This window comes from Arvicanthis niloticus, chromosome 7 (genome assembly GCF_011762505.2).
Source record: "Arvicanthis niloticus isolate mArvNil1 chromosome 7, mArvNil1.pat.X, whole genome shotgun sequence".
Lineage (NCBI taxonomy): Eukaryota > Metazoa > Chordata > Mammalia > Rodentia > Muridae > Arvicanthis > Arvicanthis niloticus.
The window spans coordinates 8,612,011-8,636,876 of NC_047664.1; the positions used below are offsets into that span (position 1 = coordinate 8,612,011).

Consider the following 24,866-nt stretch of genomic DNA (forward strand, 5'->3'; position numbering starts at 1 on the left):
TAAAGATGCTGCAGTGAACAAATAAACAATGTTCCCTCAGAAGTCTTTGGTCTAAAGCAGGAAGTTGGGCATTCAATAGGTAAAGTAAGCTGTGGGCTAGACGTGTGCTCTGGATGGAACAGAGGGCGTGGGGAGGTGGGAAATGAGCAGTTGGGGAGCTCAAAAACTTCCAGAGACTGTGACCTGGAGTGGCTCCCAGGAAGGACCTTGAAGGACCTGGCTGTCCCAGGGAAGAGCATTTGAATCAAAACAGCAGTGCAAAGCTGTGTAGGGGAAGCACTGTTCTAGTGGGGCAAAGCTGAGGCAGGGAAATATTTTTGCTGTACTGAGGGGAAGCTGAGGCCATGTCTGGAGAGGCATAAACAGGGGTAGAGGAGAAGATAGGGTTACAATGGGAAGCTGTCGGAGTCTGGAGGGACCTCAGTAAAATTTTGGGTGCTGTGCGTGTGTGCATGTGTCTGTGTATACATGTGTGTTCATGTGTTTGCCTATGTATGAGTGCCTATGTGTATCTGTATGTACATGTGTGTGTGCGCGTGCGTGTGTGTGTGTGTGTGTGCGTGCATGCGTGCGTGCGTGCGTGTGTGTGTGTGTGTGTGTGTGTGTGCGTGTGTGTGTGTGTGTGTGTGTGTGTGTGTGTGTGTGTAGCTGTGAAGCAAACCTCATGTTTCATTCTTCAGAATGCTGTTCACCTTGGTTTTTTAAAACAGGTCTCTCGTTTTACTTGAATCAAGTAGGTAGGCCAGGCTGGCCTATGAGCCTGAGGGGTCCTCCTGGCTCTGCCTCCCTAGACTGGAATGACCAGCATGAGCCAGTGCAGCCAACTGTATTGACACTCAGATCCTGATTCATGTGCCATCTCCCCAGCCCTAGGACTTGGGATTTGAAAAAGCCTGAGTGAACTGAACCACTGACATGTTTGGGTTTGAGTTTTCTAAATTACTTTTGAATTTTTCTTATTTGTGTATGTGCGTATTTACAGAACACAGAAGGCTGATTGGCCCTGTTAAAACTAAGTCAAATTTCTTTTAAAACTTCCGGGGGCTTGGGGGCAGTGAGGTGACTCAACAGGACGTAGCCAAAGCCTAAGGACCCTACTTGCATCCCTAGGGCCCACTTGCAAAAGAGACAGACAGCTTTGGGTTGTCTTCTGAGGTCCGCATATGACATGGGAATAAGTGATAAATAAATGTAAGTTTAAAAGAAATGTACAGGTGAATGGAAAATCAGTTATGAGGCATCGCCCAGTTGGTAGAGGACTTGCCTAGAATGAAAAGGCCTGGGTTCCATTCTCTGCACCACATAAACCAGGCCTGGCAATGCAGGCCTGCGACCCCAGCACTTGAGAGTCAAGGCATCAGGCCAAGGTTATCCTCCACTACATAATGGGTTTGAGGCCAGCCTGGGCTGCACGAAACCCTGTTTAAAAACAAACAAATATAGAAGCAAATATTTTTAAGTCAGTGCAACAGTTGGAGATAAGAAACCGAAAGGGATCGATCGATTCCTGATCCAAACTCTAGTCTTAGTCCTGTAACTTTAACACTCAGACCAGGGTCTTACTCTGTAGACTTCACTCCCCAGTCAGATCCTGGGCCAGCATGGCATGCCTGAAGTAGCTCACTTGGCTTATGTGACAGGAGTCGGCCTCCTGTCTCCCCAGCCTCCTGCAGAGTTCTTTCTTCTCCCTAGAGCCTCCCACCCACATCTGCAGATAATTCATGGCCGGGAGGGGCCTTCCTTCATGGAACAATCACACAGCAACAGCTCCTGTTGGTCTCCTTTTCACTCTATGCTACACAGACTTCCACAGTCAGAGGACAGTTCAGGCAGTCAGAAGTCTAACTTCTGACTGAGGGACTGGGTGAGTGGGCTCAGAGGCTCCAGGGAGAGCCATTCCCTGCACCCACAGACTGAGGATGCTGAGGTCCTCAGCTTACAGTCTGTTCTCAGTATCTAGAGCAGTGATTCTCAACCTTCCTAATGCCACTGCTCCTGACATCGCCCTCTCTGACTCACTCTACTGTCTCCTATGAAAAGGACCCTCAGAGTTACGTTAGGTCCACCCAGATCATGGCCCCATCTCAAAGTCTTTAACATCCTCGAATCTGCAAAGGCCCCTTTGCCACACACGGTGACATCTTCAGTTTCTAAGGATGTGAGCTTCATCAGAAGCCGTGAGTTTCGTATGTCAAAAGCCCTTAGATCAGGAAGAGTCACCATCTCCAGCCTCGGACTCCAGATGCAAAGAACTTTCTTCTGCCCTTATGAGAGGACAGAGGGTAGCACTCAGGCTGGCCTTGCCAATGCAGCTGGAGGAGAGCAAGGAGAGTTTCTGGTACAGGTTTCCCGTCTCCATGTTTCACTGAGTTCTAGAGAGCCGAGGTTTTTCTTATTAAAATAGCAAAATGAATAAAGCCCAAGTATTGGACAGTATGTTCATCATGGTCTAGTCGGCACGGGATGTCTATAAAGATGTACTGTTCTCTCTAGAGGGCTCTGGGATGTGGAGACCCATCTCTGCATGCACCACAGGAGGGATCGAGTTTTGGGATGGTGTCAAGACAAGGGGAAGCAAGAGTCTCAGCATTAGAGTCTCAGAGTCAGAGTGAGGAATGCTCTGAAAGGCAGGCTGACAGAGGAAAGAGCTGGTCGCTTGCAGCGTCCTGGGCTGGGGCAGCTTTATCCAGACTCCCAGCTCCTCTGAGGCAGCTATTAATTTGTTAAGAAGCAAAACTGAATAAACAAATTTATGTAAATTTCCAGTATACAAATCCAGACTACATTTGGGTTAGTCAGAGGAGTTATCAGTCAGGACCGATGACTGTTCCACTTGTTCTAAGTGTGCTTTTGTGAAAGGTTTTACCCTCAAACTCTCTATGGTTGGAGCTCTGTACAAATCTGATCTCATAGCTTAGGGGGAAACCTAGGCAAAGCCGTACTCTAGTCAGGCCTGAAGCATGTGTGCCCTTTGCAGCCCTGGTTGGTACCCAGCTGAGAGAAAGCTGATGTCCAGGCAGATGGCCTTCTGCCTGCTGCTCCCCTCTCCAATGCCTGGAGCAGAAAGCCAGCCTGCCTTTCATTTCCTGTCCCCTGCCTTCTCCTGATCTGTCGACTGGAGCATGCTCACTAGGGGCAGTGTTTCTACTGGATCCTCTGTGGGGCAGTTAGATAATGGGAAGGAGACAGTTTTTTTTGGCCCCCACTTCCAGGTACCTCTTTTCATGTTTTGATATACCTCATGGCTTGCTTTATGTTTATAATTTTATAAACACTCTTGAGATTGTATTAAATGTATTTGAGACACATTTTACATTTAACTCAATGGTTCCTCCTGCTGTGTACAGGAGAAAGTATTTTGAGGAGAAAGCAGAGAGACAGGACCTCATGTGTCCCATTGTGGTCTCCAGCGAGGCTATGTAGCTGGGGATGATCTTGAACTTCTGATGCTAATGCCGTCACCTCCCAAATGCCAGGATTCCAGGTGTGCACCCCCCCCCCCCCCCCACACACACACACATGGCCAGTTATTCAGTGTCACCTGAAAGCTGAGAGGCAGCTCTGTCCTGATGGGAGGTTGGTCTCCCAGACTGAGAGATTATTCTCACAATCCCAGCTAGATAACCCTAATGCATTTCAGGGAGGGCAGCAGAGGCTCAAAGAAACCTGCCTGCTTCCATGGAATTGAAAATGGTGTCCTTGCATTAGCCTTGTTCTTCCCTGAGGGTAAGAGAGCCACTGTGGCTCCCTGGCCTTCCCCCTTCCTGGTGTAGCTAGCCTTGGAGCCCAACCTTCCTCTCTGGTGATTTCACAACCTAGGTTTGCTTTTGTGTTGTCTAGACCACTTTTAGTAAGATATTGCCTCTAAGAAAAAGTGGAGGGACACTTCTGCAGCTAAAATGGAAGTCTGAAGACCACTGTTCCGTGCATGCACCCAGTAATCACAGATCTCACGCACCATACAGCCAGGACTGGCCATCATGTTCAGCCCTGCTGACCCAGAGCTCAGCATAGAGCCTGGTCACAGAGGGAGCCTCGGATGTGCATACTGTGGCACTCTGATCTAACTTTCCATAACCAGGCAGAGGTTGAGCTAGGACCAGGCAGTCTCTTAACTAACCCTGAGACTCACTGGTCTGGGTACCTCCCATGTGGGAGTTCATGGTTAGGATGTCCCCAGTGCCTGAATGTCATTTTCTGAAGACTCACAGCCACGTTGCATAAAGTTCACACACCACTCTTGAAGGTGTGTGAACCTGTTCTAAAGGGCTGAGTTTTGACTTCCTTACTTGTAGGAATAGTTTTTTTTTTTTTTTTTTTTTTTTTTTTTTTTGCAAGTCTCCTCCATTGCAGAGGAACTGGGAATTTCAGATCCCATTACAGATGGCTGAAAGCCACCATGTGGTTGCTGGAAATTGAACTCAGGACCTCTGGAAGAGCAGTCACTGCTCTTAACCTCTGTGCCATCTCTCCAGCCCCAGAATAGGTCTTTAAAACTGTGTCCTAGCCTGACAGTGGTGGCCTATGCCTTTAATCCCAGCATTTGGGAGGCAGAGGCAGGCAGATCTCTGAGTACGGAGAAACCCTGTCTCAAAAAACAAAATCAATCAAACAAACAACCAGGAAGGGGGCATTAGAGAGATTGCTCAGTGATTAGAGCACTGGCTGCCCTTCCAGAGGTCCTGAGTTCAATTCCCAACAACCTTTTGGTGGCTTACAACTATCAATAATGAGAGCTGGTGCTTTCTTCTGTCCTGTGCCCTCTCCCACCATGCAGGCATACATGCAAATAGAGCACTCATAAAATATAAATAAATCTATCTTTTTTTAATTAAAAAAAAAAAAAAACCTATGTCATCAAACTGTTGTACAAAGCCTTCCACCCATACCCAATTCAACAAACGGAGGATAGTGTCCAAAACCATCAAAAGTCTTGGCACGTGTGATGGCATGTCTGAGGGAGGGAGGGAAAGAGGGAGGGAGGGAGGGAGGGAGGGAAGGAGGGAGGGAGGGAGGGAGGAAGAGAGGTTCCCTCCTGTCTTTTTTTTACCCCTGCCAACAAGGAATCCATAGCATCCTGTGGCTCCTTGACCTCGTGGGACAGCTCAGTTATTGTCACACTACAGAGTGCTTGGTACCTGCATGTTGTCCTGTCTGATGGTTCCAGGCTGTGAGCCTCCTAAGAGCAGAGATGGCCTTGTTCTTCTAACAAAGTATTAGGCGTGGGATTTAATACCCAGTTGAGCACTTCCATCTCCCTCCTGGAGCTTCAGTTTCTGACTATGCTGGTTCCAGAATATTCAGCAGTTAAAGATGCATGGGCCCCAGATGAGCAGAAAGGCAGTGAAGCCTAGTAGACACCGTGGGCATGGGTCAGAGAACAGGCTCCTTTCGATCAGCTTCTAGGCTGTTGCAGTCACATCAGACTTAGAGGGATCTCAGGAGCATGGTACAGCAAATGCTGTGGTCTCTGCAGAAGGTTTTGTCAAAAAGCGGAGTACCCTGACCAGGTTCCCTCCCCAGTGTCATCCCTATACCATGCTGCAGCCAAGGACAACCACAAAAAGATAGATCTGTGTCACTCAGATGACAGTACACCAACAGACCACTGCTAGTTGAGAACAACTGTTTCAGGTGAACAAACTTAATGTCACTCTGCTCTCTGAAAAGGGTTCCTCTGCTGTCTTGGATTATGCCACACCTGTGGACTTTGATTTCCTCAGCTGAGGACGCCCACTGAGAACCCCTACATAGACTCATTCTCTGAGTGCAGATATTACCCTACAGCTCAGTGAAGTCTCCTGTCATCTGGAGAAGCTTTGTGTGCCGTCATCTCTGGGTTAGCAAGTGTCTCCTCTATGCCGGACTTGAATGGCTAGCAAGAGGGACTGAAAAAGGATCAAAGCATCCAGAGAAGAGATGACTTGCTGGAAGGCAGATGGCCTATAGCCAAGGCAGGGCTCTTAGTTTCTGCAGGAGGCTCTAGCAGGACACACCACTGTTTTCCTGAAGCTTACCTGCCAGCCACATTTCCTAACCAGTTAGCATTCCTGTTGTAGAAAGCAGCGTGTTCCTCGCTTCTTTTTAAAATTAAATATGTCATATTCCGGAGGCACAGTCTGTCAGAAGGCAAGGGAGAAATCTTACTTGCCCCAGCCCCACAAATACATATTTAGCTCTTTTCCAAATTTTGTATTTCCTGATATTTAATTTTTTTGTAATTCTTTAATTCAATGCTTGTAAGATTTGGCAGATAGAAGCAGGATGGAGTGGGCTGGGAGTGAATCCATGTGGGAAAGGAAGACACGAGAGAGAAGAGATAATTGATGGTTGGGATATGTTAAAATTAGAGTTATATAATGAGGGCCCTCTTTTAGTTAGTGAGACATCCTGGGTTTGGGTTTTCTTTTCTTTTCTTTTCTTTTTTTTTTTTTTTTCTTTTCTTTTTTTGAGGGATGTTGAAAAGCTAGGCTTCCCCTAATGCTGAAACAAGAAAAGCTGCAGTAATATGGACATGGGGTTTCAATGTAAAATATTAAACAGGGAACTACAGAAATGGTCCAGGGATTAAGAACACTGGCTGCTCTTCCAGAGGACTCTGAATCAGTTCCCACAACCCACATGGCAGCTCACCGGTCTGTAACTCCAGTGCCACAGTCTGACCCCTTTTTCTGGCCTCTGAGGACCTTCCTACACTTGGTGTACATGCATATCTATGCAGGCAGACACTCATACACATAAAATAAGAATAGATACATCTTTTAAAAGAATTTAAGACATGCTTCCTAGTGGTGGAGGCTGGTGTAGAAGGCCTGTAAGAATTCAGAAGACTGAGTCTGTTCTTTTTTTTTTTTTTTTTTTTTTTTTTTTGGTTTTTCGAGACAGGATTTCTCTGTGTAGTCCTGGCTGTCCTGGAACTCACTCTGAAGACCAGGATGGCCTTGAACTCAGAAATCTGCCTGCCTCTGCCTCCCAAGTGCTGGGATTAAAGGCATGCGCCACCACTGCCAGGCCTGAGTCTGTTCTTTAACTTTTGTCAGTATGCCTTGTGAGGACTGTCTCTGGAAGGGAACAGTGGTGGGCTGTCTGGAATAATCACTTAGCATTTCTAGGCCCTGCAGCATGAGCGCTGAGCTCTGACACAGCATTTTAGGATGCACGAGAGCTTTTTACCACTGAGGTTTTCTGTCTTTCAAGTGTTTTCACTTTGTTTTGTTTTGGGGCCAAGTACTCATGGTATAACTCTGGCTGGCTTCAAACTCACAGAGATGCACCTGCCTCAGCCTCCTGAGTGCCGGAGTTACAGATGTGCACCACCACACTGACACTAGGAACTTCATCACTTTGCTCTTCTTCTCAAGGGGCACTGACAGGGATCAAGGTTTCTTGGAGAAAAGACTGACTTAATGGTTCAAATGGGCAAGAAGCCTGAGTTGGGAGCTCCCAAAGATAATGAGATGCGGTAGGAAGTCCTGGGAACCTGCATGATGGGGCTTCTTCCCCTGAGCCATGGGGACAATTCGAGCATTGGAGTAAAAGCACAGAAAAGCCAAGAATGTTGCTCAGTAGTTGAGTGCTTTCCTGGCACACCCAGGGTTGAGGGTGTGGCTCAGTTGGTGGAGCGATTGCCTGGTAGGCTCGCTCCCAGCATGGGGCAAAAGGAAGTCATAGAAGCCGATCATGATCTGGCAGATACAGTAGAATCCATGAAGCCCACGCTGCTGCCAATACTGAGTCACTAGACTGGGTGTGGAAAGAACGGTGGGCTTAGGAAAATCACCAGCCACCAGCCGTCAGCGCAGCGATCGGGATGTTAGTGTGTGGTTCCATGGGGAAGTTGGAGCTGGAGGAACAGAGGCCTGGGTGAGGCTGAGATGGTAGAATGTTTGCCTCCATGTACACGACACCAAATCAGGAAGGGGGATACATGTCTGGGGAGGTGGAGGCAGGAGCATCAGAAATTTAAGGTCATCTTCAGCTTCCAGGCAAGTTTGAGGCTAGCCTGAGGTAAGTGAGAGACTCTTTGTCAAGAACTGCTCCCCCAAAAGTTGGAGGAGCAGTACCCTATTTAGTCTCAGAATCCATCCCCAGACAGGACTTTTTCATGATGTAAGGGGGAATGGCAACGGACGGGCCACCTTCACCAAGAGGTCAAAGTCACCATCAGCAGAAGAGGGACAGGTAGTAGAACACGGGCCTCAGGTCAGTTGTCTCCCTGTGGGGTTCCTGGCAAGTGTGTCTGGGCAGAGCCTCATCATGAGTGAAGGGTCCCAAAGGATGCTGTGAATGACCTCAAAGTTACCTTTTCTGTAAATGATGTTGTTGGGACAGCACTCAGCAGGGCCTGTGGTAGCCAGCATTAATTCCCTGATGTGGATCACTAGTCTGTGATTCTGTAAGACAGCTCTTTGGACTCAGAGTCGAGGTAAGAGCACAGGAAAGGAGGCAAGGAAGATGCCTGTGAGGAGCACAGTTGTCGTGGCCTGGCTTCCAGCTACAGGGTAGGGGAAGTCTGCCATCAGCTTACCCATGAAGGAAACAGCTCAGTACCTCTCTCAGCCCACTGCCCTGACTATTCAAGAACCAGGCCTTCCCTGGGCTGTTCCCTTATTCCCCCGATTGCTGAAAGGCACAGGAACCCAGACCTATCCTGATTCAGCCGCTTACCAGGAAGAGACTGGTACCCCTTGGTTGCCTACCATTAGGGGAGGCCCTGAACCCTGCAGAGCCCCATCTCCCATGAGCTTCATGATGGACTCTACTTCCTCCCTCTCAGCTCTCGGCCAGCATCAGCCACGACTCTCTAAACCATGAGCAAAGGACACAGGTCCCAGCCCCGGGGAGGCTGCCATGAGGGGCTCTGATGTCACGAGCAGATTCTGTCCAGACTTTTAGGAGAGTGTTGATATCTGTGGACTCAGAGTTCTTCAGCACAGTGTTTGTTTGTGGATTCCTGCAGCTCCCAGCATGCCCCGGGCCTTTGCTAGGGACAGTTAGATACACATAGCCTTTACTGCCAGGCAGCAAGTTTTTATAAAGTTTGTTTCCTTTGTGAGTAGAAAGGGGAGTAGAGGGTGGATATAGTTCAGTTGGTAAAATGCTTGCCATGAAAACACTAAGACTTGAGTTCAATCCCCGGCACCCCAAAAAGCTGCCTGGTGTGGTGGCATGTGCACTTCTAACCCCAGTACTAGGGAGGCAGAAACAGGAGGATACATAAACAGCCCACTTATTCTGTTTGTTTGTTTGTTTGTTTGTTTGTTTTTTGAGACAGGGTTTCTCTGTGTAAGCCTGGCTGTCCTGAAACTCACTCTGTAGACCCGGCTGGCCTCGAACTCAGAAATCCACCTGCCTCTGCTTCTCAAGTGCTGGGATTAAAGGCGTGCGCCACCACTGCCCAGCCAGCCCACTTATTCTAATTGGAAAATTTCCAGACTGAGTGAGAGACCCTGTCTTAAAGACATTATTCCTGGGCATCGCATCTGAGGTTGTCTTCTGGAATTATATACTCACACATGCAAGCACACACACATACACACACAAACATACACAAGCATACACACACACACCCCAAAAGAAATAAAAGGTATAATCCTGTCCCAGGCTGGCTCCCAGCAACTTGTATGGACTTGTATTATCCAAAGAGTCTGTGTGAATCTCTGTATCTGCTGTCACATGGAGATAGCCTCCATACTCTACTGTTGTCTCTGCCCATCTCTGAGCTGGGGAAAAGCAGAATGCTTCAGAAATATGAAGCAGTCTTACTAGTCTTGCGACACATGCATACAGGAATACTTTGGGGGCTGGTGAGATGGCTCAGTGGTTAAGAGCACTGACTGCTCTCCCAGAGGTCATGAGTTCAAATCCCAGCAACCACATGGTGGCTCACAACCATCTGTAATGGGATCTGATGCCCTGTTATGGGGTGTCTGAAGACAGCTACAGTGAACTCACATAGAATAAATAAGTAAATAAATAAATAAATAATAAATACCTTTGGTCAGGAGTGAGCGGGGCGGATCGAGAGAGAGAAGGGAAGGGGCGGGGAGGAATACTTTGAGAACTATCAGGTCTTAAACACAAAAGAAAGCCCCTTGCTGCCTGTGCTCTCTAACCTTGGGTGAAAGCTTTGCACGCCCTAAGAATCAGAAGAGGATAAAAGCCCTTTGGGGCCTCAACGCCTGGCCCTGGGTACCAGAACTGATTGTGGTCTTGTCCTTGCAGTACACCAGGTGGCTGAGCGGGTGGAGGCCCTGGGCCAGTTTGTCATGAAGACCAGAAGGACCCTCAAAGGCCATGGGAACAAAGTCCTGTGCATGGATTGGTGCAAAGACAAGCGGAGGATTGTGAGCTCCTCACAGGTACTGCACACGTGACTACCACATTTCTCTTACTGTGTGTATTTCTGATCACACAGCTAAGGAAGAAAGAGCCGTCCTGTCAACAGACCCCTGTCTCCTCTTCATGACTTTGCTTACTCTCCTGTGATGTGAGTTAACAAAGAATTCTCCTGCAGTGTTGAAGGTATGAGTCAGTGTTAGTGCCCTCATCTGACATGCACTGTGCCTTGGGGCTGACCCCCCAGCACTGGGTCCACAGATGCTCTGCACCCTGGAGAATGTTACTGATCTCGAGTTAGTGATGGAGGAGCCACTGTGGGTTGTGTCTGACTCCTTTGATGAAGCAGACAATATCGTTTCTTTCTGTGATCTTACAAGGTCTCATTTGTGAATGAACCCATTTCTAAAAGCCCTTCCCCACCTCCAGGCGGACGAATGACTAAAATTCCACTAATGGTTTCTTTTTTTAAAAAAATATAAGAGTGCATTTATTTGAGTTTTTTTATTTTTGGTTTTAGTTTTTGTGTTTGTTGTTGTTTTGTTGTTATTGTTGTTTCTTTTTTAACGGGGTCTCACTATGTAGTTCTCTCTGGCCTGAAAACTGCTATGTAGATCAAGCTTTCCCTGAACTTAAAGAGATCCACCTGCCTTCTGTCTCCTGAGGGCTGAGATTAAAGGTATGCATTGACATGCCCAGTAGTTTAGTAATTCTTATTGTGTTTAATAAGAAGACACTTGGGGCAGTGGTGGCTCAGCCTGGTCTACAGAGTGAGTTCCAGGACAGCTTGGGCTATACAGAAAAACCCTGTCTCAGAAAGAAAGAAAGAAAGAAAGAAAGAAAGAAAGAAAGAAAGACAGACAGACAGACAGACGACACTTAACATTGATTAGAATGTTTAATTTCTGGCATAGCTAATGCCAGAAATTTATATCTTACATGGTCGTTGTGTATCTCTGCATAACACATCACTCCAAAACTGAGATAAAAGATTTAGCTCCGAGGTCCAGCACTTGCCTGGCAAGCACAAAGCCCTGGGTTCCACTGCCAGCACTGAAATATATTACCCCTAAGTTAAGCAGCCTAGCACAAGACATGATATATAAGCCCCCGAGCTTCAGGTCTTGCTCCACTATGAGGTTACTAAGAGGCAGTTGGTTGCCTGTGTGACTGGGGCTGCCTTGCTCACGTGGCTGTAGGCTGGGCCTTTGTTTTTTGCCACGTGAACCTTTCCATAGTTTCTGCTCACAACTTGGTAGCTGACCTCTCTTTTAGCAGGTGACCCAAGAGAGAGAAACAGAAGCAGAGCCATGCTCTTTGGTGGCCTAACCTTGGAAATGGCATTCTATCCTATCTGTTATATTGTGCTGGGCACATAGAATGATCCTCATAAAATGAGGAAGGAAACTGGCTTCCTCGGCTTAATAATTTCTATGAGTATTTTTAGGTTAGATATTGTCTCAGTTAGATGTCTATTGCTGTGATAAAACACCTCGACTAAAAGAAATTTAGTGTGTGGGGGGGGGGAGTGTATTTCAGCTTCCATGTTTCAAATCACAGTCTATCATGAAGGGAATGCAAGGCAGAACTCAAGGCAGGAACCTACAGGCAGGAACTGTAACAGAGGCCATGAAGGATCCTTGCTTACTGGAGCTGGCATTCCTAGACTCAGGCCAGCTCCATGCCACAGCTGCTGTCCCCACTATATTAGTGTCTCCACTGCAACTGGAGTGCACCTTCACCAGCGCCCTCTTCAGGGGCTATAACCCTGCTGCAACGAGGCAAGCATTAACTTCCCTTTACAATCCATTCAGTCCTGGGCCTTCTGCTGCTACTGTGGCAGAGCTTTCCAGTGGCCTCTCCTTCAGGGCCTCAGCTGCTCTCCATGACCCCACTGGCTGCCAAAATGAGGTTCAACCTTGCCTGCCTCTGGACCACATGTGCTGACCCTGAGGAAACACTTCTCAGAAAGTTCACTTTCAGTGATGCTGATCTCTTAGTAATCACTACCAGGCAAGGCAGCACACACCTGCAATACCAACACCCGAGAAGTGGAGGCAGGAGGATCAGGAGTTCAAGGTCATCCTCGGTTACATGAGTTTCAGAGCAGCCTGGACTACCTGTGACCTTTCTCAAGCCGAAGCCTAGGAACTGAAGTCCTTTGATTATTCTGTAGATCAGGTTCTTATATGAATATAGGTCCCCCCTCCTCCGCCCACATCTGGCTCCTGGTTCAGCTTTTTCAAAAGAGGGTCCACTTTTTTTAAAGTAACTTTTGTAAAAGTATAAAGGTGTGCGTGTTCTTGGATGGAGACATTTGTATTGCTTTGGCAAAGGACTCAGCTTCAGTTCCCAACACCCGCTTCACATAGCTCACAGCTCCTTATAATTCCAGCTCCGGGGGATGGAACCACACCCTTTGGCCTCTGTGGACACTATACTCACCTGCACAAACACACACACACATGAAAGTAAAAAGAAAAATAAAAATTTTTTTTAAAAAATGTTCATGCTGTAGACAGTGTCTTTCTGGTTCAGATGGGTGTTATTAATTTGCTGTGTGACCTTCAGATCTAACATGTCAAGTTGTGTTTCCTTTTTATTTTATATCTATAATAAATAAATACATATCTATTTATCGCCTATGCATATTAATAACACCTGAGAGTAAAGCAGAGTTTTGACTCCCCTGTTTCAGCCATTATCTTAATTACATTTTTGTATTGTTTCGTTTATTGTTCGACAAGTCTTGTTTTGTAGGCTAAACTGTTCTCATACTTGCAATCCTCCTGCTTCAGCCTCTCAGGTACTGAGCCTGCAGGCCTATGTCACCATGCCCAACTTAACAGTTTTAGAGCAATTCTGTCTAGTCTTTACTTGGTTTTGTAACGTGGTTGCTATTTAGCTATTTGACTTTTTCAATCTTTGCGAGCACACCAACTGTCAGGAATTTTCTGTCACTCAAATGCCTCTTTAAAAAAAAAAAAAAGACAGGGTCTCCTGTTTCCCAGGCTGCCTTAAATAGCCTTGAATTTATGACCCTCCTGCCTCCACCACCCAAGTGCTAGGATTACAGATGTGCGCCACCACACCAGGATTGTGAAGTGCTGAGAACCGAACCCAGGGCTTCAGACATCCTAGGCTGTCTACCAACTCAGCTACAACCCGGCCCCTTGTGTGCCACTCCTATTGGAGACGGAGCTCTGAGGCAGGGCCACTTCTGAGTACTCTCCCTGCATCCCTCTCTACTCCAGAGTGATAGGAGATGTGCATGGAAGTGTGGGATGGAGGCTGGTCCCAGCTACGGCTTCTACCGCTGTGAAGAGATGGCATGACCACAGCAGCTCTTACAAAGGAAAACATTTAACTGGGACTGCCTTACAGTTTAGAGGTTTAGTCCATTACTGAAATGGCAGAAAGCATGGCAGTGTTGACACGGCAGGCAGACAAGGTGCTGGAGAAGGAGCTGAGAGTTCTATCTCTGGACCCACAGGCAGCAGAAGGAGACTGTGTCCCACACTTGCCAGACTTGACTTGAGACCTCAAAGCCCGCCCCCAGTGACACACTTCCTCCAAAAAGGCCACACCTACTTCAACAAGGCCACACCTCCTAATGTGTCACTCTCTAAAAGAACAAGCATTCACACACATGCATCTATAGGGGCCATTCAAACCCCCACACAACTGGAAACATTGAAGATTCTGGAACAATCTTTGGAGTCCTTGTAACCCTTTCCCTTTAACAAAAGAAATCACTCCCCTGGTGAGTGGGGATCAGGTATGGGGTGGAGGTGAATTCTCCCCTGGTGAGTACATCAGCTTGTGGAAGGTCACAGATTAATGAGGAGTGCACAGTGGGTAGGCAGTGGGAAATGGCAGGCAGTGAGGCAGAAGAAACAACCACATTGAATCAGTGATGCAGAGGACCCTGGACTGGCTTTCCTAACCATCCATGTTTGACCATTTAGGCAGAAATTAGATGTGCTCGTTGACCTCAGTCACTCTTAGCCTTATCCAGGTGGGACAAGAGAAAGATGTTGTCACTTTAACATCAGACCCTGCCTCTGCCGTAAGGGATATGTTCCAGCCCACACTCCCTGCTCCATTCACCACCTTTACTTCCAGATGGCTCAAGGGATTAATATTGAGCCTGATCCAGGCATAGTGGTGCATGTCTGTAATCCCAGCCCTTGGGAGATGAAAGCAGGCAGATCTAGTGTTCGAGGCCATCCTTGGCTACCTATTGAGGTTTAAGCTAACCCAGGCTACCTAAGATCCTGTCCAATGGAAAAAATAGTATCTGAGTCTTGCTTTCTCTCATTGATCTAGACACACACACACACACACACACACACACAAATAAATGTAAGGCAGAGAGCTGAGCCTTTATAAAACTCACTGGAAAACCCAGCCCCAACTCCCTCACCCCACCCCACCCCACCCCGTTATCCACAGGCAGGGGGAGGGTCTTGATCATTCTGGATTTCAGCTGCCTCCCTCACTGCCCATCATGACAGGGTGCTCTGTGGACTTCTAGGCCATTACTGGTAAGAACACGCTGCCAGGTGCTGACTCCTGAACTGTTGTTTGTTTTTTTTTTTTTTTTTTTTTTGTTTTTTTTTTTCTCTTTCCAGGATGGGAAGGTGATTGTCTGGGATTCCTTCACTACTAACAAGGTGAGGTGCCCCTCCCAGGCACATCCTGGGTCTTGGGTTCTCAGCTGGATCCCTTTTAGAGCTCTGTGAATGGTCATGGAAACAGCAACTCTGCTGGCACTCCCTGCCCCACCCCTAGAGGACCACAATCCCCGACCAGATAGGGCACAGCAAGATAAACCGCCACTCATGATGTGTTCTGCACGTATCTTCTGAGTGAGGATGAAAAGAATCAAAATTCTATCTTTTCTCCCCTCTCTATGTCTGGCCGAAGCCCATAACCCTGTAGATGTGAACACATGGCAGGTGAGGTAGGAGCCTGCAGGGGGCTCCGACAGGCGAAGTTGTAGTGTGGGCTGTCTGAGTTCAAGGCAAGAATGCTCTTGGCATGTACATCTCAGGTATATCTAAGGTTAGACTGTTTCCATGAGATAAAGACTGAAACTCTAAATGCAGATGTGGTTACAGGCTGGAGTCTGTACCATCTGTACAGGACAGTGCTTTCTGAGAAGTATGGGTGCCAGTATCTGTCTGCAGCAATGGGCTTGTTTCTCACTGAAGAAAGGGGGATCTCAATGCATAGTCTACTTTATTAAGCATCTATTTTTAATAGATGTGGTAGCAGCTGCAGCATGCCCTGGTCAAGTAAGGGCCATTTACAGGACAGGGTCACCAATAGTCAGGCCCCTGGCAAATGATAAAAAATAGTGAAGTAAAATATGCTGGTTCTTACTAATTGAGATTTGGTTGGTTGGACTCAGAAGGCTGAGTCCTCTCACCAGTGTGAAGCCCAGTTTCATCCCTTGCCAGTGCCATGTAAATGGGGACAAACCAACAGGGACCCTGGTTTTTCTATTTTGTAAAAGCTCAGACATTAAAACCCATGTGGAAGTGCTTTATCCATTCCTGATTGGTGCTAATGTTTCAGGAGCACGCGGTCACCATGCCTTGCACCTGGGTGATGGCTTGCGCTTACGCCCCATCTGGCTGTGCCATTGCTTGTGGGTAAGTTTTCCAAATGCCCCATTAGCCACAAAGTAGTGCTTGTATAGGCAAATAGTCCAAAATCCAAGCCGTCTAAAACATTTCTGATATAAAGCTATACTTTTTAGCCATGAAAAACAATTAAGTCCAGAATGGGTAGCCCTTAATAATATCTGGCCAAGAGCTTTCCTGAACAATAAAAACCAATCAGAGGACCAGGGAGATCAGTGGGTAAATGAATGTGAGGACATGAGTTCAGACCCAGCACCCACATGAAAAGCCACACAGCAGAGACCCTCAAAATGGCTCAGGTCTTTCTTGCTGTGCAAGTTGATGACCCAGTCCAATATTAGATCCCACTGGAAGGAGAGAAATAAATCTTGAGAGTTGTCCTCTGACTTTCGCATGCATGCTCTGGTGTGTTTCTCTCTCTCTCTCTCTCTCTCTCTCTCTCTCTCTCTCTCTTCTCTCACACACACACTTTCTCTCCCTCTCTCCTTCTCTCTGTCACACACACACACACACTCTCCCTCTCTCTCTCTGTCACACACACACACACACACACACACACAAGGCACATGCACAATGACAGTACTTTTCAATTAAATCTGAGTGTTTGCCCGCATGCACATGTGTGCACCATGCAGCTGCCTGGTGCCCCGAGGTCAGAAGACAGTGTTGGATCCTCTGGAACTGAAGTGTCAATGTGTGGTGCTGAGCAATGAAGCCAGGTCCTCTGCAAAAGCAACATGTGCTCCTTTTCTTCTAATAGTTTTGTAGATATTTTGCATTTGCTATTTTTTTTGCTTATTTAATTTTATGATTTTTTTTTGTATAGTGCATGCATTGCATACATGTTTGATGCCCTCAAAGGCCAGAAGAGGGCTTTGGAGGCCCTGCAACTGGGTTACAGATGATTGTGAGCTGCCATGTGGGTCCTGGGATCGAACTCAGGTCCTCTATAAAAGCAGCCAGTGCTTTGAACCACTGAGCCATCTCTCCAGCCACTAGGTTCTTAGCTCCTTGGCTTCCTGTTAGCCAATTGGGAACTCTTGCTAATCTCTCAGCTGTGATAAGGACACAGCATATGCATAAGGAATGTTCTTATTTGGGGGAGATGTACATGTGGACCCTGACCTATTAGATGTCATGTTTGCATTCGGCTGGTTCTGCATTCGCTCTCATACACTTGACCTGCTGCTTGTGAATCTGAGGAAAGGGGTACCCAAATTCATGTCTGTGGGTTTGTTTTGGTTTGGTTATAGATGAGTCAAAGGGGAGAGGTTGCAATATAAGATACTGGTAAAGGAAAGCATTTGCACAGTCAGGGTAAATGAGAAGGGTGCACATGTCTGTATCCTTCTGTGCCAACCTTTGGTTCTTCTGTCATCTCCACTAGTGGTCTGGATAACAAGTGTTCCGTGTATCCACTGACATTTGACAAGAATGAGAACATGGCTGCCAAGAAGAAGTCTGTCGCTATGCACACCAACTACCTGTCTGCCTGCAGCTTCACCAACTCGGACATGCAGGTGAGTGCCTCCATCCCCCTGGGGCACTCCCCTTGCAGAGCACATCTGCAAAATGCAGGGTAAGGAGAGCTCTGTGTGGCGCAGGCTCAAGAGGAAGTGCCTGCCATTCCTCCTTGGTCACTGTTCCTAATAAAATCAAGGAAAACCAGGCCTCCTGATGTAGAGTTGAGACAAACTCTGACTGCTGTGGTGAGCACTGTGCTCTGGGTATGTGAGGGTCGAGTGCTGTGTGTAAGACAGGTAGGATAAAGCTCCATGGCTGCTGAGCATCAAGGCTGGGCACTGCATGTATCTTCCTGTTCATGTCTGCATGTGTGTCTGTGCACCTGAGTGCGTGCAGTGCCCATGGAGGCCAGAAGAGGGCGTCAGATTCCCCTGGAGTTACAGATGGTTGTGAGCCATTGTGGGTGCAGGAAACTCTGAGCCATCTCACTAACCTTTATGTTCTGTTCTTCAAAAAGAAAAAAGAAAAAAACAGAGTTGGAGAGATGGCTCAGAGTTGGAGAGATGGCTCAGAGTTGGAGAGATGGCTCAGAGTTGGAGAGATGGCTCAGAGTTGGAGAGATGGCTCATAACAAGCTAGGCATTCCCAAAAATGTGTCCATCCCTATAACTGCAGCTGTGAGAGATCTGATACTTTTGACTTCAGCTCACAAAGGTGTACACACACACACACACACACACACACACACACACAATAAGTACAATTAGTCTTTACCTTTAAAAAGCAACAACAACAAAAAAATGTTATGGCCATTAAGTCTGTGCCCCAATTTGCATAAACCACAGCCAGGACAGCACAACTCCTGACTACATTTCTATAGCAAGTTATGACTGTTTCCAAAGCTGATTCAGTCATATAGATCTGCAAGGCAGGCAGAAACCTGGTTTAGGACCTAATAGTGTTGGACCGGAAGCCTGGCAAGCTGTGGGTCGTAAAGTGAGACTTGGTGATCACGCTGTTAACTTTGGTAAGTAAGTTGTTTGGACCTGGCTCTGTCTGTCTTTTCTTCGGGTAACAGTATTTCCTAGAGCAAGTAGCTAGGGTGTGTGTGTGTGTGTATGTGTGTGTGTGTGTTTGCTCTTTCATGTGTACACACACATGCATGTGGAGGCCAGAGGTAAGCCATCTATATTAATTTTGAAGACCAGGTCTCTTAGGTTAGGATGGCCGTCCAACGAGGCCCCAGAATCCACCTGTCTTCATCTCCACAGCGCTGAGATTACAAGTGCACGCCCTCATGCCAGCTGCACCCTCGTGCCTAGCTTTTTACATGGGTGTGGAACCCCAATAGTCCTCATGCTTGCGTGAGATAAAAGGAAAGCACATGGAGTCCCAGGATCATTTGACGAAATGACAGGAAGTTGAATTTATTCTTACTGTTGGGCCTGTAAAAGTTTTGGGAGAACAGAGACCAACATGTGATCTTCCTGCAGACACAAACACCTTAGCAAAGACTGGACAGAAGCGGCAGATGGCAGAGGTTGCATGCGGCCATGTACAGGGAGCCTCCAAACAGTACCCTGCTCAGAGAAAAGCAGCCGCAGGAGCATGAGTGTGTAAAAAAAGGCTTCCCCACCCTTGATGCTCGACCTGCAGCCCAGTGACCCCAGCAGCCTCATCGTAGAGTTCCAGGAACAAGCAGACTCCCAGGTCCCATCCAGATGCCTGACACCCACAAAAGCCCTGCAATATGCTTATAAGCTGATGTATGAGGCCACTTGAGTGCCTGTACCACAGGTAGGAACATCTACAGACAAGACAGATATGGCATCCTGGAGGCACAGCAGCAGGACCACTGGGATTTTAACTCTGGGGGTTATGTGACCCATGACTTAGGGACTGAGGCATGTTAAAAGCACGCTCCAGCCTTCTAGCTGTAGGAAAGACTTTTCTGTGTTTGCACTCAGTGGTGTGTGTGTGTAGCGTGTGTGTGTAGAGCCTGCTATGCTCTGTGGAAGGTTAAGCCTTTAGCTAACCTTCCCCAACACTTTCTTCATACAGATCCTGACAGCCAGTGGTGATGGCACATGTGCCCTGTGGGATGTGGAGAGTGGACAGCTGTTACAGAGCTTCCATGGGCACGGAGCTGACGTCCTCTGCTTGGACCTGGCCCCCTCAGAAACGGGAAACACCTTCGTGTCTGGGGTAAATACAAGGAAACAAATCTCTGGGGTGTTTTGTCTTTCGGCAGTTGTTTTTGTTCTTGGGTCTGGCCCTGTCTCTTCCCTGGAAGTGTCTTCAGTTCCCAGAAGCTGCAACACCCCCCCCCTCCACTCCCCCACCCCCGTTCCTACAGCAGTCTCAGCGTTCCTTCCTCCAGACGCCCTTCCTTCTGTCACTAGCATTCAGAAGTCTCTATAGAGATCTGGAATGTTCTGTTTAAATGCTGCAACTCAGGGTGTGTGTCTGTCACCATGTATTTAAGATTCCCCCAAATAAAGTTTGCATCTTAGCGTAACCATGGGCCACTGGGAGTGAGCAGTGCAGGCTAAGATGAGGCAGTACTGGAATGTCACAGAGCTCAGGGCTGGGCACACTCCCATCCCTTATCTTTTTTTTTTTTTTTTTTTTTTTTTTTTTTTTGCTTTTCGAGACAGGGTTTCTCTGTATAGCCCAGGCTGTCCTAGAACTCACTCTGTAGACCAGGCTGGCCTCAAACTCAGAAACCCGCCTGCCTCTGCCTCCCAAGTGCTGGGATTAAAGGCATGCGCCACCATTGCCAGGCTCCATCCCACATCTTTTGGCCAGCATTCTCCTCTCTTTGGATACAGGAAACAGAGGAGGAGCTGTAGGAATCAGCATACAGGCCCTAACTGATTTCACACCCTCGGCCTCCCATTGCTCACTGGAAGAGACCCTGATTTTCTTCCCGTGTGTTTGGCCACCCATGCCTGTCTCCTCCCTGTGCCTTTGCGGAACTGCATGGTCCCTGCTCAACCGCACTGCTCTCCCGATAGAACCTTTATCTCTGTAGATTATAGTGCCTCCGCATACATAAGCTCCACTCATTTTAGCATCCACCAGGAGGTTGAAGGTACTTGAATTTTATTGTCTCTGTCTTCAGTGAAACTCTCAGGGTCCTATACCCCGAGGCAGGTGCTCCTAAGATGCCATCTTTGCCTCTTCATATCTTTGAAGCCAACAAACCTGAATGCTGAAGCCATTGGTTCATCTAACTGTTGAGAGAATGCCTTTTGCTTCTTGAGTTCTGTGGGAATTCATCAAAAAGCTTCCAGAAACTTGGCCACATAATATGAGAAATCTTTTGTCTATGGTTCTCTGGCTTGTGAATAACTCAAAGAGAACATCAGGGTTGAGGCGGAAGGCTGGGGGGCTGGGGGCGGGGATGACCTGCTACCCTCTCCCTAATTGTTCAATGGTAGGCCTATGAAGAGACCCTGGGACAGCTGTTTCCCAGGTCAGCATACTGCTGAGGTACAGGTAGCCCAAAGGAACCCCATTTCTAACTGCTGAAAGTTGGCTCTGCAACTCCAACAAAGGCAAGCTTTTGGCTCTTCAGTTTGGACACCACCAACCCATTCTTTGGTGTCGCCAACCTAAGACCCCACCCCCACCCCAAGCACCTGCTTGCCACAGAGCAGAGGAAAGTGGACAGAAAGAGGAGAGAATGGAAGGAAGTGGAGGAAAGTAAAACTCCCAGGAGGAAGGAAGGAGGGAGGGAGGAAACACCGAAGGTCTTACTCCAACTCAGAAATACACAAAAGGAAGTGCACTAAAGTGGGAAGTCACGTGCCCTCCTCTTCTGTCCTGAGAAGGTCGTCTTCCCTGGGCTTAACATGGGGGAAAGTAACTTGTTAAGATTCATCCCTGCCTGTACACAGTCTTGCATGATTTTCTGTTTGTAGGGTTGTGACAAGAAGGCCATGGTGTGGGACATGCGATCCGGCCAGTGTGTGCAAGCCTTTGAAACTCATGAATCTGATGTCAACAGTGTCCGGTCAGTAAGTGAAATGTTTGGGATCCTCTGTCTCGGGCTTTACTGAGGCTTAGGTCATCCTTAGCAGGACACAGGTACACACACACACACATACACACATACACACACCAGAGATCACCTGAGAAAGAGGGCTCCTCAACAGGAGAGGTTCCAGGTCCCAGGAGCCCTTAATCTACTTGCTTTAGAGACAACCCACATCCTCCCAAAGCAAGCCACTATTTCTTAGGCATTCTTCATATGCTTATTGAGCGAATACACGCATACATGCATTCCCTCTGACACAGGATTATAGTAGTGAACTTGGTAGATAAAGTGTCTACTGCCTTCAGGAAACAAACTAGATACAAAAAGATACACATATATACGATGGGGGGATGGAACAGGGTTAGGAATGACTGGGCTGCTTCTGGGAGGTCAAAGGCCTCTGAGAAGGTGGCATTTAAACTGAGCCCTAGAGGATGAAGAACCAGCCTTGCATATTGCTAAGAAAGGGCACTACGGTGAGATGGGCCACAGTGTCAGAGCACTGAGCTCAGGAAGCCCAAATCTCTAGTCTGGACAGTCGGCAGCAGCCCATTTGTTTAGCCAGGGAAGACTAGAGGAAGCACAGGCCAGAGGTGGGCATTGAACAGCGTGGGGCTACTTCAGTCAGGCAGAGAGGCTCAGATGATAGCAAGCTCTCCGTAAGTGGGGTTCCAGTAAAAGATTGAGACTTGGCTTGTTCAGAAGGTGCCACGGCACGGCTAAATATAACACATCTTTCTGCTCAGAGCCCTAAAAAACGGCCATCATGCCTGATGAGAAAACACTAGGTGTGCGCCTCTGAGCTCAGTTCCCAACTCCCACATCAGATGACTCACAACTGCCTCCAACTCCAGCTCCAGGAAAGCCAACTCTTCTAGCCTCCTTGGGACACCTGCATTCATATGAACACATATACACACAACACAGACACACGGGACACATACATACACACATGACACATACACACATGACACATACACACCACACAGGACACATACACACACATACCACACAGGACACATACACACACATACACACATGACACACACACCACACAGGACACATACACACACACATACACACATGACACATACACACACACCACACAGGACACATACACACACACACACACATACACACATGACACATACACACACACCACACAGGACACATACACACACACACACACCACACAGGACACATACACACACACCACACAGGACACATACACACACACACGACACACATAGTTTTAGAAAACACACACAATGGGTTCAGAGCATGGTATGGAGCAGACAGAGCTAAACATTGTTTACATTTTCCCTCCAACCTTTCTGTTCTCATCCCCTTCTGTCAGAAACTTTGTAAGGTAGCTACACAAAATCAAGCTGGGGCTGGGGCATAGCTCATTTGGTAAACCATTTGAAGAGCCAACTTCAATCTCTGGCATAGTAGCAGGTGGCTGTAACTCCAGCACAGAGGTGGCAGACGCCCCCTGGGGTGACTGGCCAGCCAATCTAGCCTCTAGGTGAAGTCCAGGTCAGTGAAAGAACCTGACTCAAAGGACATTTTCCTGAGATTGACACCTGAAGCTGTCCTCCCCCTTCTACACCTACACAAATGTATGCATTAAAAACAGCAACAAAAGCCGGGCGTTGGTGGCGCACGCCTTTAATCCCAGCACTTGGGAGGCAGAGGCAGGCGGATTTCTGAGTTCGAGGCCATCCTGGTCTACAGAGTGAGTTCCAGGACAGCCAGGACTACACAGAGAAACCCTGTATCGAAAAACCAAAACCAAAACCAAAACCAAAAACCAGCAACCAAAACAACCTTCCCTATTGGCTTTTTTTTTTTTTTTTTTTTTTTTTTTTAATCATCTCCCCAGTACAGGCTGGAGGCCATTTGTAACCAGACAGGAGATGCATTGAAAAGAAGGGACACATCAGAGTGTGGGCTGCATGAAGGGATTAAACACCCTTATTCAGGGATGTAGCTCAGTTGGCCGAGTGCTTAACTAATGTACACGGAACCGTGAGATCTCTCTCTAGCAGGCCATAAACCAGTGTTGTAGCTCACTCCTGGACTCTCAGAACAGAGGAGGTGGAGGCAGGAGGATCCCAAGTTCAAGGTCATTCACAGTGTTCAAGGCTAGCTTGAGCTACATAAGACCCCACCTATAAATAAATAAATAAATAAATAAATACATACATACATACATACATACATACATACATACATAACCAACCAACCCCACTCTGCTCCTGCCCGCGGTTTATGATCTAGCATCTGTACTTCCCGAGAAGATGACCACAGGAAAAGTCACTGTTCTTTGAGTCTTTTTAGTCAGCAGCATGCTGGGTTCTTGGTAGTCACTGCCGTGTTCATCTTCACCATGTAGACAGGCTTCATTATCCTTGCTGTCCAGATGAGGAAACCAGGCTGAGAAATATGATATCACTGCCTGAAGTACTGCATGTCCTGACAGTGCTAAGAGCCGATGTGGCCCTGTCCTTCTGACTCCGTTTGCCCCTGTGCTCTGAGCCACACTTTGGGAATGAGGTGCATTATAGGACTCCTGCTCTGCTCAGAACACTGGTGTGAACACGCTAACTCCATCTGGCCCTCAGCACACCTCTCTGCAAGGCAGTGGCCCTGCCTTTACCAGAAGAACATGAGAGGCTGGTGGTCCAACCACTTGAGGCTTCCCTCAGGCCTGTGCAAAAGTCCTGTGTCCCAGAAGTGGAGCTTCTGGCTCTGTGACCCAGGATGCCTTCCCTGGGGTCATGAGCAGTGTCATGGGAATGGCTACTCCCCATAATGGACTTTCTACCAACTCTCTGCAGGTACTACCCCAGTGGAGATGCTTTTGCTTCTGGGTCAGATGATGCCACGGTATGTTTCTCGGTTATTGACAGCCCTTTCAAGGCAGGGGAGAGGGGTAATAACTTGTTTTTACTCTATTTTTTTGCAAAAGTAGCAAGAAATTTTATTTAAAGCAAAACAACTGAAGGGACCAGATACTATCACAGGAAAACATTAGGCTTTAATTTTGGTTTTTTTTTTTTTCAAATTTTATTTATGCATTTTAATGTATATGGATGTTTTGCCTGAATATATGTCTTTGCACCACATGCATGCTTGGTGCCCTTGAACAGAAGAGAGCACTGGGATGTCCTGAGGCTGGAACTACAGATGGTGTGAGCCACCATCTGGGTGCTAGTACTTGACCCTGATTCCTTGAACTAACAGCCAGTGATCTTGATAACTGAGCCATTTCCCCAGTCCCTTAGTATAGTAGGTCTTTGCCACTTAGTAGGTTCTTCTTTTCCCCAACCTTTACCCTCCCCCAGTTTCACTGCCTATCGATAGAT

At 47.5% G+C, this 24,866-nt stretch overlaps 1 protein-coding gene across 2 annotated transcripts in view; it reads left to right on the forward strand.

The window, feature by feature from the left end:
• Gnb5 (G protein subunit beta 5) overlaps positions 1–24,866 on the forward strand; it is a 40,410-nt gene that overhangs the window by 11,135 nt on the left and 4,409 nt on the right. For both annotated transcript variants that reach the window (XM_034508474.2, XM_076937885.1), the window contains 7 exons: positions 10,225–10,361; positions 14,973–15,014; positions 15,922–15,998; positions 17,377–17,509; positions 19,515–19,658; positions 21,380–21,471; positions 24,339–24,387. In XM_034508474.2, coding sequence (XP_034364365.1) covers positions 10,225–10,361; positions 14,973–15,014; positions 15,922–15,998; positions 17,377–17,509; positions 19,515–19,658; positions 21,380–21,471; positions 24,339–24,387 — 674 coding nt within the window. The remainder of the gene's footprint in view (positions 1–10,224; positions 10,362–14,972; positions 15,015–15,921; positions 15,999–17,376; positions 17,510–19,514; positions 19,659–21,379; positions 21,472–24,338; positions 24,388–24,866) is intronic.